General features: G+C 65.2%; 1 protein-coding gene across 1 annotated transcript; it reads left to right on the top strand.

The window, feature by feature from the left end:
* Positions 1 to 20: 20 nt before the first annotated feature.
* Positions 21 to 13,975, top strand: LRRC42 (leucine rich repeat containing 42). The gene is made up of 8 exons (XM_056815096.1): positions 21 to 573; positions 5,896 to 6,382; positions 6,660 to 6,791; positions 7,631 to 7,749; positions 10,419 to 10,507; positions 10,588 to 10,701; positions 13,162 to 13,240; positions 13,544 to 13,975. Exons 2-8 carry the CDS (start codon positions 5,910 to 5,912, stop codon positions 13,825 to 13,827), a joined length of 1,290 nt encoding a protein of 429 aa, XP_056671074.1. The 5' UTR covers positions 21 to 573; positions 5,896 to 5,909; the 3' UTR covers positions 13,828 to 13,975.
* Positions 13,976 to 14,475: the final 500 nt, after the last annotated feature.

Genomic DNA, 14,475 nt, shown 5'->3' with positions numbered 1-14,475 from the left:
TCGCAGCTCCGCCCTCTCTCCCGACCTCTTTCCGAACGCGTGTACGCAGGAGTATTGTAGGGGCCGAAGGAGAAGAAGAAGGGAGGGCTCATCGCCGCACGCACACGTGCTCGTGCCCCGCCCTCCGGGCGAGCCCCGCCCTCCCCTGGTCCCGGTCCTGGTCCCGGTCCTGGCCCGGGCTGTTCCCCGGCCCACGAAGCCGCGCACGTGCCACCCTTCTCCCTCATTCCTCTGCGTCTCGTCCCAGCCCCTGCCGCGCCTGCGCGTCTGCCGCTTTCTGCCCCGCCGGCCGCGCCCGCGCACCCGGGCCCGCGGCCGCCCGGTTCGCGCGCTCGCGCGCCCGCGCCCGCGTCCGCGCCCGCGCCCCCCCTTCTTTCCCTTGCCTTCCCCCTACTCCTTTGCCCTCGGCCAGGTCCCGGGGCCCGACAGGCGGACCGACAGGGCGAACCCGAAGCGGGAGGCCAGGGACCAGAGCCAGCGCCACCCTCGAAGCGAGGAGAACGAGGCCGAAGCCGTGGAGGAGGTTGCGAAAGCCGGGGTCCGAGCAGCTGCCCCCAAGCCCGCCGGGCGCAGGTAAGGGGGAGGGGCGCTGCTCGGGGGCGGTAGGGGGGAGCCTGGGGAGCCAACCGCCCCCTTTACGGGGACCCTGAGGCCCAGGGGTGGGGTGACTCGCCAAGGTCATCCCAGCACCTCGCTTCGGCCCCCCCCAGACACCAGCCCCCCAACTGTGTGCCCGGTAGCACCTGATGGTGGGGGAAGGCGAGCTGGGCGGAATGGGGTGGTCATGGGGGTGGGGGGGTCCTGAGTGTTCGTTGAGAGAAGCTGGGGGAGGAGAATGGGTGTGGCCATTTGGGGGGAAGGGGTCTCAGCGGCATGAATTAAGCACCTACTGTTTATGGCCCCACCCTGGGGAGCCCCCCTACAGAGGGCATTTGGGGGAAGCCCAGAAGGGCAGCAGGGGGTCTAGGGGGACCACCGAGGGCTCCCACCCCGAGCTTGGGGCGCTGTGGACCCTGGGAGGTTGAACCAAGGCCAAGGGCCCTGGCGGAGGGGAAAAATGAGGTTGCAGGGGGGTGGGGAGGGAGGCCAAGTGGGAAATGAGGCTGGACGCTGGAGGTTGGGGGGCCCAGGAGAAGGGGAGCAGGGCCGAGGGGGAAGGGAAGGAGAAAGGAGGCTGGGGGAGATTTGGGGGTCTTGGGGACCCCCAAAGAAAAGAAAGCAGAATTTGGGCCCAGGTAGCAGGAGAGGTCAAGCTGGCCATTGGGAGGAGGCCGGGGTCCATGGGCAGCCCCCTGGGAGGGGGAGGGGTTCTAGGCTGTGGCCCCAGAAGGCGAAGTGATGAGAGGAGTGCGAGGTCAGGAGAAGCTCGGACGTCCCTGGGGCCGCTGTTAGCTCCCAGGGAGGGAAGCCTGACCCTGACCCAGGAGTGGGAGGCTGGAGCCCCTCCTGGCCGGCCACGGCGGCTCTTCTCCCTGAATTCTGGCTGGGACGCCGCTTCGGGCAGCCGCTCTCCCTTGAGTGCCAACGTGGACCGTTTCTGGGGGGGGGGGGGGGAGCAGGCCCAGCTGGGCCAGGCCTCCGCCTCCATCCTTCATCCTTCGGGAGCCCCAGAAGCCTCGGACCTGGCGCCCCCGTTGACAGAGCAGGCGTGGGGGGGGGGGGGGGGCAGGCAGAGAAGGGCGGCTTGTTTCTCCCGGAGAGTGGCCGCCTCTGTGGATCCGGGCCTGGTCCCCGGGCTGGGGGCAGGACAGCCAGCTGTTATTGGGGAGACACGGCCCGACACGCCCCGCCGCCCCCCTGCAAGGAGCCTCCGTCCCCCCAGAGGATTTCAGGATGGCCAGGGCCAGTGGGGGGCCTGTTGTCCAGGCGGATGAAGTGGGGGCCCCGGTGTGCTCGTCCGCTCCGGGGGGGGGGGGGGCGCCCCATGTCAGCCGGGAGCGGCCCAGGACTGATCGCAGGCTTCACAGTGGCTCGGCTCTTCCGTCCCTGAGGATGGCTTCGGCTCACGGGCACGGCCGCCTGGGCCTGGAGAAGCGGGGCCCTCCCAGCCGGAGCGGCCCGGGGTCCCGGGGTCTGACGGAGCCCCAGGATGGGGCCTGCAGAGCCGGGAGGGTCCAGAAGAGCCTCTGCGCTGCGGTGGAGACGGGGAGCGTCCGAGCCTCGGAGCGGCTCTGAGGAGGTGCTACCAGGGAGGAGGCGGGGGTTGCCCCCCACGGGGCCGCCCGGCACCCCGGAGTGTCGGGGAACAGAGTCCTCGTGGTGAGATCCCGGAAGAGGGCCCAAGTCTCGGCCCCTCCTCGGGCCCTCCAGCTCCGCTGGAGAGGCCGTGCCGGGGTGGGGGCGGCCCCCGAGGCCTTGCCCGGAGCACTCGGCCCTCAGCAGGAGCCCCCGAGGACGCCTGGGCTGGGCCCAGAGGCTACGGCTAGAGGACGGGGAGCCCTTGCAAGCGGGCCGGGCGGAAGTGCTTTGGGGAAAGGGGGATTGGGCAGGCAGAGGCTGCCGGAGCGCACAGGGCTTTGGACTTGGAGTAAGGAAGGTCCGAGTTCAAATCCCGCCCCAGACGCGTGCTAGCGGGGTGACCCTGGGCCCGGGACTCCCCTCGCGGCTGTCCCAAAGTCCCCCTCTGGGAAGCGGGGTAAGAAGAGCCCTTACCGCAGTCATCTGCGCACAGACGAGATGGTGCCTTCAGGAAGGGCCGCCGCCAGGGGACCCTCGTTTGTCTGAGATGGAGGGTCGGAGCCCCCTCCAGGTAGGCCGTCCTGCTTCAGGCCGACAGCTGGGGTCGCACGAGAGAAGAGGGCAGAGCCTGGGGGGGCACCGCAGCGAGGCGCCGCTGGGAGGTGGGAGAAGAAGCCCCCCAGGGCGGCGGCTCTGGAGGCAGAGGAGCCGCATTATCGCTGGCAGCAGCAAGACCGGAGGCGGCACCCCGCCGTCGGGCCGGGTCCTGGAGAGCTCAGGGGGAAGGCCCAGAGCCCGTGTGCACGGCGGGACGGAGATCGGAGGAGGACCGAGGTCTGGTCAGAAATCAGGGGCGACTTCCTGGAGGAGGAGGCCCTTCGTTGGAGCAGCTGGCGGCCTGCCGGAGGCTTCCTTTTCGTCCTGGGGGGGACGGGGCTCGGCAGAGAGCACGCTGCAGCCCCCACCGCCTCCCACAGCCAGTGGTGGAGTTGGGGTTCAAGCCCTGGGGGCTGGCACGTCTGCGCCCCAGGCCCGCGGGAATGAGCTCTTTGTGCTCTCCTAGCCTGCGTGGCTTTTTGGTTGATCCTCGCGTTCTGGCTTGGAACCAAGACCCCGGAGCAGCCAGGGTCACCCGGCTAGAATGTCTGAGGGCAGATTTGAACCCGGGACCTCCTGCCCAGGCCTGCCAACTTCTGCTCCTTTTCAGAAGTCTGAGCTGGGCACTCTGGCTAGTCTCTCTCCATTCTTCGTCTGCCTCAGACTCGGAGCCTGCCGGGTCGCTGCCCCTCTTGGGGCCTCGGTTTACTCGTTGGCCAAGTGCGGGCGCTGGACTCTGTGGCCCCCCCAGGCGCCCGGGGCCTCCCCCTTTCTTCCTGTTGAACCCTCGTTCAGGGCCTCTCCGCGGCCTCGCCGGCTCCCAGCAGCCTCCTTTGTGGGCCCTGCACGAGGCGGGACGTGTGAGGCGCCTGGGCTGCCCTGGAGCCCCTGAGACGGACGGGCTTTAGGCTGGGGGGGCTTGTTCGTGGGGCCTGAAAACGAGCAAAAGGAGAGCTTTTCTTTTTCCTGCTTATCTGGTGTAGACAGTTTGCCAGGAAGTTGGCAGTTAGCCCAGCCAGCCTGGCCCATGTGGGGCCCAGGAGGGAGGCCAGGAGGCCGGGAGGCCGAGCCCTACCCTTGGCGGCTGCTCGGGGGCTCCGGGCAGGGGGTGGCGACGGCTCCTGCCTTTGGAGGCTCGTCCTGGGTTCTAGGCCCGGCCAGAAATCGGCGAGCCCTTGAGCTGGGCTCCGCTCCTTTGGGGGACCCGTACAGTGCGGTGCTGGAGGCAGGGGGCCCGCTTCGTACCTGCGTGGCCTTGGGTAGGTCACTTCTGCGTCATCGGACTTTGGTCCACAAGCCTCTTGGAGCCCCCCCCTTGTCTTAGTCCTGTGTATTGGGTCCAGGGCAGAAGAGCAGCAAGGGCTAGGCAGGCGGGGGAAGTGACTTGCCCAGGGTCACCCAGCGGGGAAGTATCGGAGGCCACATTTGAACCCAGGACCTCCCCTCTCTACCTGCTACCTGCTGAGCTCTCGAGCACTTCCGGTGTTTCTAGCTCTCTAGGCCATTCGTGGCCTGATGGTTGGACTTGGGCTTTGCAGTAGCCCCTCCGGCCTTCCCCAGATAGCCCAGGACCCGGCCAGGGAGACTAGGAGAGCCGGGGGGGCCCAGGGCAGAGCCAGGGCTGCTCCTTCCGGCCTCCTCCTGGAAGCTTCTCCACAAAGGAAAGCTTTTTTTACTCCTGGGGGGGCCTCATTAAGCGCCTGCTGTGTGCAGGCCCTGGCCGAGAAGCTCTGCGGAGGCCCCAGCTGGGAGGCGGAGTTTGGAGTCGTGAGTGCTGGGCCGTGAGGAGGGGAAGCCTCCGCCGGCCGGCTTAGGTTGCTTTTTCCTGGTACAGAAATGGAGAGGCTTCCTGGAAGACCGAGCCTGTAGGCCCGCAGAACTGCTCGCGGTACCTTGTATACAGTCGTTGGTTAATAAACGTGTAGACGGGCAGAGTTCCCGCCCCCCTGAAGCTCCTAGAGGATCGGGGTCCCGGGCTGGAGGGGCGCATTGCTGGGCCAGAGCAGAAGAGCCGGGGAGAGGGCGCTGCTGCCGGGAGCCGGCCCCCTTCCCTGGCAGTGCCCACGGGCACGGGCTGCCCGCCTCGGCCGCTCCCTTGTCCCACCCCCAGGAGCGCCGGCCGGGCTGCCCCTCTCGACGACCTCCGCTGCGTTTGCTCCTTGGATCTTGGGCTTGCTGGGCTCTGGGGCCACCCCAGCTCTGAGCAGGCCGGGAAGGAGGAGCGGAGACTTCCTGTCTGCTGATGGAAAAGGCGGGCTTTTCCCTTGGGGCCTTCCTGCCTGCGAGCGTTCTTGGGCCCTTCCCGCAAGGCACACTTCAGGCCGAGAGAAGCTTCTTGGGATGTTGCTGAATTGTAAGCCTAGAGCTGGAGAGGCCCCCACGGCCTTCATTCTACAGGAAACGAGGCGGCAGGCGGCTCCCGGAGCCCGGGAGCCCCGGGTTCAAATCCGGCCTCAGACGCTTGCTGGCGAGTCACTTCACCTGCTGGCCTCCGTTCTTATCTGTAAATGAGCTGGAGAAGGAAGTGGCCGACCATCGCAGCAACATCTCGGACTGGAGAAGAGGCTGAGGCCGAGGCCTCCACGCCCTCCCTCTGAGGCTTCTTGGACCCAGATTCCATTTGACAGCTTTAATTTTCTGGGCCCTTGGGGCTCGTGGATCCGCCTGCCGGCTGTCCTGCGGGGGGTCGGGAGCCCCTCACGCTGCACATAGTAGGGACAGCTTCTTGACTGCTTGTGTCTTTTACCTTGTCCACTGAGCGGCTCGTGCCTCCAGGGCAGGCAGGCCTGGCTGGCTGAGCTGTAAGCGCTGAGGGCCTCCATAGATGGGGCTTCCGGAATGCTTTGGGATGTTTGTTTTTGCTATTGTGAGAAGGCATCAGAAGCACTTCCAGCAGGGGGGCCCTTTCCTTTGGCGTCAGGGAGACAGAGGCCCTGAGACCCTGAGCGTGTTTCCCTTGTCCTGCACGGGACATTAAGCTATGACTGCTGGTGGGGCCAGCCTCCTCCCCAGGTCCAGCCTCCTCCCCAGGTCCAGCCTCCTCCCCCGCGCCAGCCTCCTCCCCTCCTCCAGCCTCCTCCCCCGCGCCAGCCTCCTCACTTTGGGTCTTGCTCCCCGCAGGCTCAGCCAGAGGAATGTCTTGCTACCTCAGATCACGAAGTTGCCCGGATCCAGGTCCTATCTATGTCAGGGAAAATGGCCGCCTGCACATGGTAAGCCTCGCCCTGGACGGGGTCGCGAGCGGCTTGCGGGAGCCCAAGCCGCTGAGGCTTTTCCCCAAAGGCTTCTCTGTGGAGCTGTGCATGAACAGGGAAGATGACGCGGCCAGGAAGGAGAAGACGGAGCACTTCATCTTCACCTACACGCGGGAAGGGAACCTGCGCTACTCCGCCAAGTCCCTCTTCAGCCTCGCGCTGGGCTTTATCTCTGACAACGTTGACCACATCGACTCTCTCATCGGCTTCCCCGAACAGATAGCCGAGAAGCTCTTCTCTGCCGCGGAAGCCAGGCACAAGTTCACGGAGCCCGGCGCAGGCCTGCGCGCGCTGCAGAAGTTTACCGAGGCCTACGGGCGCCTGGTACTCTGCTCACTCTGCCTTCGGAACAGGTGCGCGGCCTGGGCGGGGGAGCCAAAGGGAGGGCGTGGGGAGTCCGGCGCCAGATCCGGCCCTGTGGGCCCGCCTAGGCCCTCGTGCAGCCACTTTGTCAGGCTGTAGGCCCTCCTCCCCCCAAGGCCCAACAGGGCCCTTAAGCCAGGGCGGGGCAAATGAGGCAGGTCCAGGGGCTCCTCCTCCCAGCGGACCCTCTTCCTGAGGCCTGGGGCCGCCTGTGGGGGGGGGGGAGCCCCCGGGGGGCCCCGCGCCGACCCCTCCCCCTGCTTGCAGGTACCTGGTGATTTCCGAAAAGCTCGAAGAGATCAAGTCTTTCCGGGAGCTGAGCTGCTTGGATCTTTCTTGCTGTAAGCTTGGAGATGAGCATGAGCTCCTGGAGCATCTCACCAATGAGGCCCTGTCCAGGTAGGGCCTGCCGGCCATGCTACAACCGCGGCCATCCCACCCTGCAGCCAGAGTCCAGAGCGAGCCTTTCCTAGGCTCGTCCACCTAGAGCTGGAAGGGACCTCAGGGCCATTTGGGCCCTCATTTTACAGAGGAGGAGACTGAGGCCTAGCTCGCACAGGTATAGTAGGTACCAGAGGCAGAATTAGAATCCAGGGCCTCTGACTAGAGCCAGGGCCCTTCCCGCTGCCCCAGCGCCCTGCCTGGGTGCTCCGACAGCCTCCTCGGGGGCGTCCGCTCTCCCCTGCCCCTGCCGCAGGCCTGGTACAAGGACGCGCATCGGACCTTCCTCCGGGTCACCCAGAGACGCCCCGGGCACAGAGCCTGGCGCTGGGGCCTCGTGGCTTCTGCCTGGTGAGACTCTCTCTGTGTGGCACAGCGGGAGCTGCTCGGCCATTTTGCGGGCACCGGTGCCCCCCCCCCCAGGGGGCCAGTTAGCTTTGAGAGAATTGACAGCCTCGCAGACAGCCGGGCGGGGCTTGGGGCAGGGAGTGGTGCCTCTGCAGGCTGGGCGGCCTGGAGGCCCGCTCGAGCGGGGCTCGGGGAGCAGGGCAGGGGGAGGCCCATGTTACCCGGTGAACGAGGATGAAGGACCAAATCCGCCACTTTTGAGAATCTTGAAGACACCCCGTTAGGCGTTCAGAGCCTGGCACCGTGCTGGCTGGCCGGGCACAGCCCGGTGTGTACGGACGCGTGTCTGCAGCACAAACCCTAACTAGGCCGGGGAGGGGGGGCCAGGGCACAGGGTCCGGGAGGGAGCCCCAAAGTCAGCGCGGGCGTCTGTGGCCTCGCCCCAACAGCGTGACTCAGCTGCGCCTGAAGGACAACTGCCTCTCCGACGCCGGCGTCCGCAGAATGACGGCCCCCGTCCGGGTGATGAGAAGAGGCCTGGAAAACCTCGCCTTGTTGGACTTGTCCTGTAAGTGTGGCCGTGCCGCCGAGGGAGGCCTGGGGGGCAGGCCAGGGCTGGGGGGGGGGGGGCGCCCGCCGGGGCTTGCCTCCCTGGCATCCCGCCCCCCCGCCACGCTGCCCCGAGAGCTCCGGGCACAGCTCTGGTGCTTCCTTCAGACCGGCTCTCGTCCATGCCCCTGTGGTCATTTCATTGCATTTTATTTAACCCTCACCTTCCCTCTTGGAATCAATACTGTGTATTGGTTCTGAGGCAGGAGAGTGGTCAGGGCCAGGCCATGGGGGTCAAGTGACTCGCTCAGGGTCACCCAGCCAGGATGTGAACCCAGGACCTCCCCTCTCTGGGCCTGACTCTCCATCCGCTGAACCCCCAGCAGCCCCCCTCCCCCTCCATGTTGGTGAATTCTTCTTGCACCCCAATTAGGAGAGCACGAGCCCTCCTTCCTCCTTTCCCCGCTAGTGTGTGCCTCATTTTGCCGTCTTCTTTTATCCCTCTTCGATTCCTTAGAACAGATCGCACTTACTCTGAGATGATCTTGTTGCACTTTCTTCGTTTCCTTTAAAGACAAGAAGATTCTTTTTTTAATTCCTAAGAAACAACAACTTTCCACATCCGTTTTGTCCCCCCTTCCGGAGCTGACAAGCGCTTCGACGGGGGTTTTACCTCTATTATCACACAAAACGTTTCCGTGGTGGTCGTTTCTGTAAGAGACAATCCTGTAAACAAAACCCAAATAAACTCAGTGGAAACCCAGGTGCTTCCTCTGCATCCTACTGCGACAGCTCGTTCTCGGGGGACGGAGAACGTCTTCGAAGAGTCCGCGTGGCCCACGTCTCGTCCCCACCCGGGTAGGCCTCGACCGTCTCTAGCTCCTTCCAGTTGCTCCCGGAAGCTGCTTTTTGTGTCCCTCCTGTGTTGGCCGTCACCGCCCCAGCTCAGCTCAGTGTCTTCATCATGGCTGCTTGCAAGTTTTCTCTGCCATTCAAGACCCATTTCCCCTCACAGGGCTGTGCTCAGCCTTGCCGGTTCGGCCCTTCGGCCCCAAGTCTCCATCTGTTGTCTGTAGGGAGAGCCCAAGTGCCATCGAAGCTGACCAGGCGTGCGGGATTCTGGCGTGGTTCCTGGTCCTCAGACTCTACTTCTGGGTCTCCTCTTAGGAGGCCATCCGTGCGTTCTTGGTGTCTTCATCCTGCCATCAGGACCAAGTTCTGGGCAGCTTTTAGGGTCCCGTTTTTGAAAGAGAATGGCCAGACTGTGAGGGTTTCCTAGATCTATTATTGTGAAGGGCAGCTTTTACTCTAATCCGTCTTTCTGGTTTCTTCTCATTTGCTCCGACTGTCACGGGGCTGAAGTGACCTTTTCCTCTTCTGTGCCATTTCCCTGACCTTTTTCCGGGGTTTTGCAGTCCTTGTTGACAGTCCACACGCTTGGAAAATGTACTGGAGACTTGTCAAGGGGCAGCCCGAGGCAGCGTCGTCCAGGGTCCTTCGGGCAGAACGTCGGTGAGGGCGCCTGTACCAGGGAACAACATGAATGACAGGAATGGCCGAGGCTGGGCGGCAGCTTCGTGGCTCAGTGGATGGAGAGCCGGGCCAAGCGATGGGAGGTCCCGGGTTCAAAGCTGGCCGCAGACGCCATCGCCTGGCCCGATCCCTCTTGTGCCCGAGAGCCAGTATCGATTCTCAGGCAGAAAGGAGGCTGCCTGCCTTCTCTACGCCAGTCACATAGCTCTTCCTGTCAGAAAAGAAGCAGGAACAGGGCCTCCTTTCACAGAATCAGCTCAGCGAAGGCTCAGGATCCAAAGTCCTGTTTTCAGTCCATCCAGAGTCTGGTCAGCAGGGGTTGGTGGTCGTCGGGGGCTTCTTGGCTTTCTCCTCTTTGCACACTTTGTGGCTGCTTGGGAGGCTGCGGGCAGCGCCTCGGAACTTCTCAGGGGAGTCGTCGCCTTCAGGGCCAGGAGAGCTCCGCGAGGCTTCGGCCCAGAGGCCTCCCTCCCTCCCTCCTCCTCCTGTTCCGCGGCCTTCCTCTCTGGGCTTTGGGCGTCGTTGGGCTCCCCAGTCAGGCTTCCTCTTGGCCCTTGCACCGACGGGCTCCTGGGCTCTGCCTGCTTGCTCAGAGAGGCTTCGCCACCATCCCGAATCCCTCCCAGCAGGCCTCGCTCGGCCGTCGGCCGCGTGCCCTTTCCGGGCTCCGAGCGGCACCAACAGGCTCCCCCCTTTCTGTGCTGAGTCTTTGGGGAAGAACAAGCGGAAGCTGGACCAGGCCAGCGAGCCGTAGAGAAAGGCCCGTCTTCTCTGGAGGATCCCTGGAAAGGGGACGAGGCGCCTCTCTGGGGCTGAGCGAGGGTTCCATTCCGGGCTTGAGAGGGGCTCGCCTGGGCCCGGCCTAGGGCGGTCCGTGGCTCCCGCAGCCCCCCCCCCCCCCAGACTGTAAACAACCGGATGTTCCCGGGAGGGCGCCGTCGAGGTCGCCAGAGCTGCATGACTTCACCTCAGCAGGCCTTTCTGAAGGGCCCGCTGGGCGCTGGGGCTCTGCAGAAGGGGCTTCTGGGAGAATCGGGGGGGGGGGGCAGGAAGACGGGTCTTCAGGGCTGCAGGGAGAGGCGGGGGGAGGGCTGGCTTGGTAAGTGGGGGCTTCTCAGGCTCCTGACGGACGCCCGGCTCTCGTCTGCTTTCTAGGTAACCCAGAGATCACAGACGCCGGGATCGGCTACCTCTTTTCTTTTAGAAAGCTGAACTGCCTGGATATTTCCGGGACGGGCCTTCAGGTGAGCCCTCGCTTCTCGGGGGGGAGCGGGGGGGGGAGGCCGGCGGGGGCCTCACCCCCTCCTGTGTCTGCCCCGCGCAGGACGTCAAGGCCGTCATGCACAAGCTTCAGACCCACATCGGCCTCGTTCACTCCAAAGTGCCTTTGAAGGAGTTTGACCACAGCAGCTGTAAGACGGAGGGCTGGGCAGACCAGGTACCCCGCTGCTCCCCATCTTGCTTGGGAGGGACCAGAGGGAGAGCCAGGCCTAGAGAGGGGAGGTCCTGGGTTCAAATCTGGCTTCAAACACTTCCCAGCTGGGTGACCCTGGGCAAGTCACTTCACCCCCATTGCCTGGCCCTGACCACTCTTCTGTACTCATTCTAAGATGGAAGGTGAGGGTCTTATTAGGGAGGGGGAAAGACTGGTGGGGGATGGGGGGCGGATGAGTGTTAGGTGAACTTGGGATCTCTGCCTGCCCCCCTCGAGGGTTTGATCCTTTGATCAGAAAGCATTGCAGATGATGGGGAAGTGGGGGTCCCCTGGCCCCTCTGCACCCCTTCGTTCATGGATCTCCTCAGCACCCGGGCTCCCCCCTTTCAGCCCTCTCACAGCAGCTGTCCCCTAGCCACGCTTTGTCCCCTCCAGCCTTCCCCCTTTGCAGACTGCTCGGCGCCTCCCCAGGCAGCCAGGGCTCTCCTTTCTGCCCTGCTTCCGGGCCTGCTTCAGCCCTCCCGCCTCCATCACCCTCCGCAGCCGTGGTGGCTCCCTGGGGCCTCCGGAGCCCAATAGGAAATCCCCTCCTTGGCTTCAGGACGAGGCCGCCTCCTGACACCAGGGACCCTCCGGGCTCTGGCCCTGCCTCCTGGATCCCTGCTAAAAGCTCCCCTTCCCGACTCGGCCTCTGACATGGGCTGCTTGTCTCCGGGTCAGCCTGCGCGCTCCCCGAGGGCAGACCCTGCCACTTCCCTTCCTCGGCGGCCCCGGAGCGCTCTCTTCCCCCGGCCCAGGGCAGCTGCGGCTCCCTATGAATCTCCAGGATTGCCCAGAATTCTGTCCCCGAGCCTGTGAAATGGGCCGCCGTCTCTCAGAGCTCCAGCAGGAATCTGCAGGCTCGCCTGTAGAGAGCTCCCTCTGCAAATATCTGACCCCTACAACAACCCCCTGGGAGGGAAGTGTCATTGTTATTCCTATTTTAGAGAGGAAACTGAGGCAGACAGGCGGAGTGACTCGCCCAGGGTCACCCTGACTCCAGAAACCTCATGTTCTTTCCACTGGGCCACTTGGCTTCCCATCACTTATCTCCGAGGGCCTTGGAGTGCTCCAGCCCCCAGCCTCCGTCCCCTTCCCCTGGTGGGCCCTGTGCTGCGCGTGCTGCCCACTGGGCCTCGGGGATGCTGGGCTGCGTTTTGAAAAGTGGTCCAACCAAGCTTCACATGTTGAAGATCTGGCCTTGTAGGCTGTGCTCCTCCCCTGTCTTCCCCCACCTCTGCCAGGAAGCCAGGGAGGGCGTCTTAGATCTTTCCTTGGGGTTCCCCGCTGTACTTAGGGACAGCCTCAGACAGGGTTTGGTTAGAGCCTGTCCTGGAGGCCATGCAGCGCCCATGCAGCTCTCCCAGTCCCATCAGGTCTGCCCTGTAAGTCTGGCCAGAGGAGGGGGCTACAGTCATGAGACCCCTCTTTAGGCTCCGAACCAGCCAGCCTCCCTCCCTCCCTCCCTCCCTCCCTCCCTCCTTCCTCCCTTCTTCCTCCCTCCCTCCCTCCCTCCCTCCCTCCCTCCTTCCTCCCTTCTTCCTCCCTCCCTCCCTCCCTCCCTCCCTCCCTCCCTCCTTCCTCCCTTCTTCCTCCCTCCCTCCCTCCCTTCCCCCCTTCCTCCCTCCTTCCTCCCTTCTTCCCTCTCTCCCTCCCTCCTTCCCTTCCCCCTTCCTCCCTTCTTCCCTCCCTCCTTCCTCCCTTCTTCCCTCCCCTCCCTCCCTCTCTCCCTCCCTCCTTCCCTCCCTCCCTCCCTCCTTCCTTCCTCCCTCCTTCCCTCTCTCCCTCCCTCCTTCCCTTCCTCCTTCCTCCCTTCTTCCCTCCCTCCCTCCTTCCTCCCTTCTTCCCTCCCCTCCCTCCCTCTCTCCCTCCCTCCTTCCCTCCCTCCCTCCCTCCCTCCTTCCCTTCCCCCCTTCCTCCCTTCTTCCCACCCTTCCTCCCTCCCTCCCTCCCTCCTTCCTCCTTCCTCTTTCCCTCCCTCCTTCCCTCCTCCCACCCTCCCTCCCTCCCTCCTTCCCTCCTCCCTCCCTCGCTCCCACCCTCCCTCCCTCCCTCCTTCCCTCCTCCCTCCCTCGCTCCCACCCTCCCTCCCTCCCCTCCCTCCTTCCTCCCTCCCTCCCTCCTTCCCTGCTCCCTCCCCTCCCTCCCTCCCTCCTCCCTTCCTCCCTTCCTGTGCCCTCCCCATTCCCCGGCCGAGCACCCTCCAAGGCAGCGTGTGCCTCGCTTTGGGTGGAGAGTCCCCGGGCCCCCCGTTTGCCGTCTCGCCCAGTCTAGGACAGCAGGCCCTGCTCCGACCGCTGCCGTCTGGACCAGGTTCTTGGCGGTCCGGCACGGTGGCAGCAGGCTGCCCGGGGAGCCCTGGCAGGCCTGGGTGCTCTCGAGGGGGCGGGTCACGTGACGCGGCTCTCGCCTCGTTGCCCTCAGATCGTCCTGCAGTGGGAGCGCGTGATCTCCGGAGCGGTTGCAGGCCAGGAGAAGCCCCGGACGGCGGCATCGTGTTTCTGTATGTACCCGCCAGCCCGGCGCTCCTGCACGCCGTCCTCTGCACACGGCTGATTGCTGGTGCTCGGCGGGAGCCACGGGCTGGGAGGAGCCGGGCCGGCCTGCTCCTCGCCCAGGCCCTCTCTGACGTCTGGGTCACGTGGCAGCGGGGCGTCCGGAGGCCCCTTGAAGTGAAAGGAGGCTGGCGTGAGCCTCTGAAGAGGCCGTGTCACGGGGAGGCCTAGTGGGCAGGGAGGGAGGTGGTGGCAGAGGCAGACGCGCCCGGGCCGGCAGGCTGAGCCGCCGCTCTGTGCTTGTGCCCTAGATGGGAAGCGGCCCCGGACGGACGCCCCGGCCAAGTGTCCGCTGGCCGACGCCCACGTGAGCTCCGGCCAGAAGCTGCAGTTCTACAAGGAGAAGGCGGCGGAGGGCCACGGGCCAGCGTGGAGGCGGGAGGCCGCCGGCCCCGCGGCCGGCCAGGAGCCCAAGAGCGCCAAGAAGCGCGCGCTGGAAGAGCCCGACAAGGAAGCGCCGAGCGCGGCCACGTCGTCCAGGCAGAAGTACGTCTGCCTCACCATGGAGGACTGGGACCTGCTCAACACCTACTGACGGTCCGGGGAGGCGGGAGGCCCCGCGGGGACTGGGGGCTCCGAGGCGGCCGGTGGGAGCCGCGTCTGCGCACGGGACCAGGCCGGCGTTTCTACTGTCTATTTTCCATACATAGTAATTTTTCAAATAAACCTTTTTGCCGTTGTTAGCCAGTGTTGTCCGATGAGAGGGAGGCCAGAGCCCCGAGGGGCCGGCCACGGGCCCAGGGGCCCGGGTAGGGCGGGCGTCCTCGGGCAGAGGCGCTCACCCCCGCCCTGGGAATGGGGAGCACAGGCCTAGGCACCAGGCCTTGTCACCGAGCTAGGAATTTGAACTCGAGTCCGGACTTCAGGAACGGCAACTTTACTGAGAAAGACGAGCCGGTCCGCCCTCGGAGCTCGTCCCCTGACGACAACGAGCCTCCGCGGACAAGCGAACCAGAGGATCGATGGGGAATGTGTCGGTGCAGGGCAGTCACTAGAATGAAGAGCAACCAGGGCAGGCTTCCTGGAGGAGGGCGGAAGAGGGAGGTGAGGAGGGAGAGCGGTCCCTGCCAGGGGGCTGGAGATGGGGAACAGCCGGGCCTCTGTCGCTGGACCGCAGAGGGAGGGCCAAGAAGCCTGCAAAGGCGGCGGGAGTGGCGCAGAGCCTTCTCTATCCCGTCCTGGA

This window comes from Monodelphis domestica, chromosome 2 (genome assembly GCF_027887165.1).
Source record: "Monodelphis domestica isolate mMonDom1 chromosome 2, mMonDom1.pri, whole genome shotgun sequence".
NCBI lineage: Eukaryota > Metazoa > Chordata > Mammalia > Didelphimorphia > Didelphidae > Monodelphis > Monodelphis domestica.
This window is presented reverse-complemented; position numbering and strand designations above follow the sequence as displayed.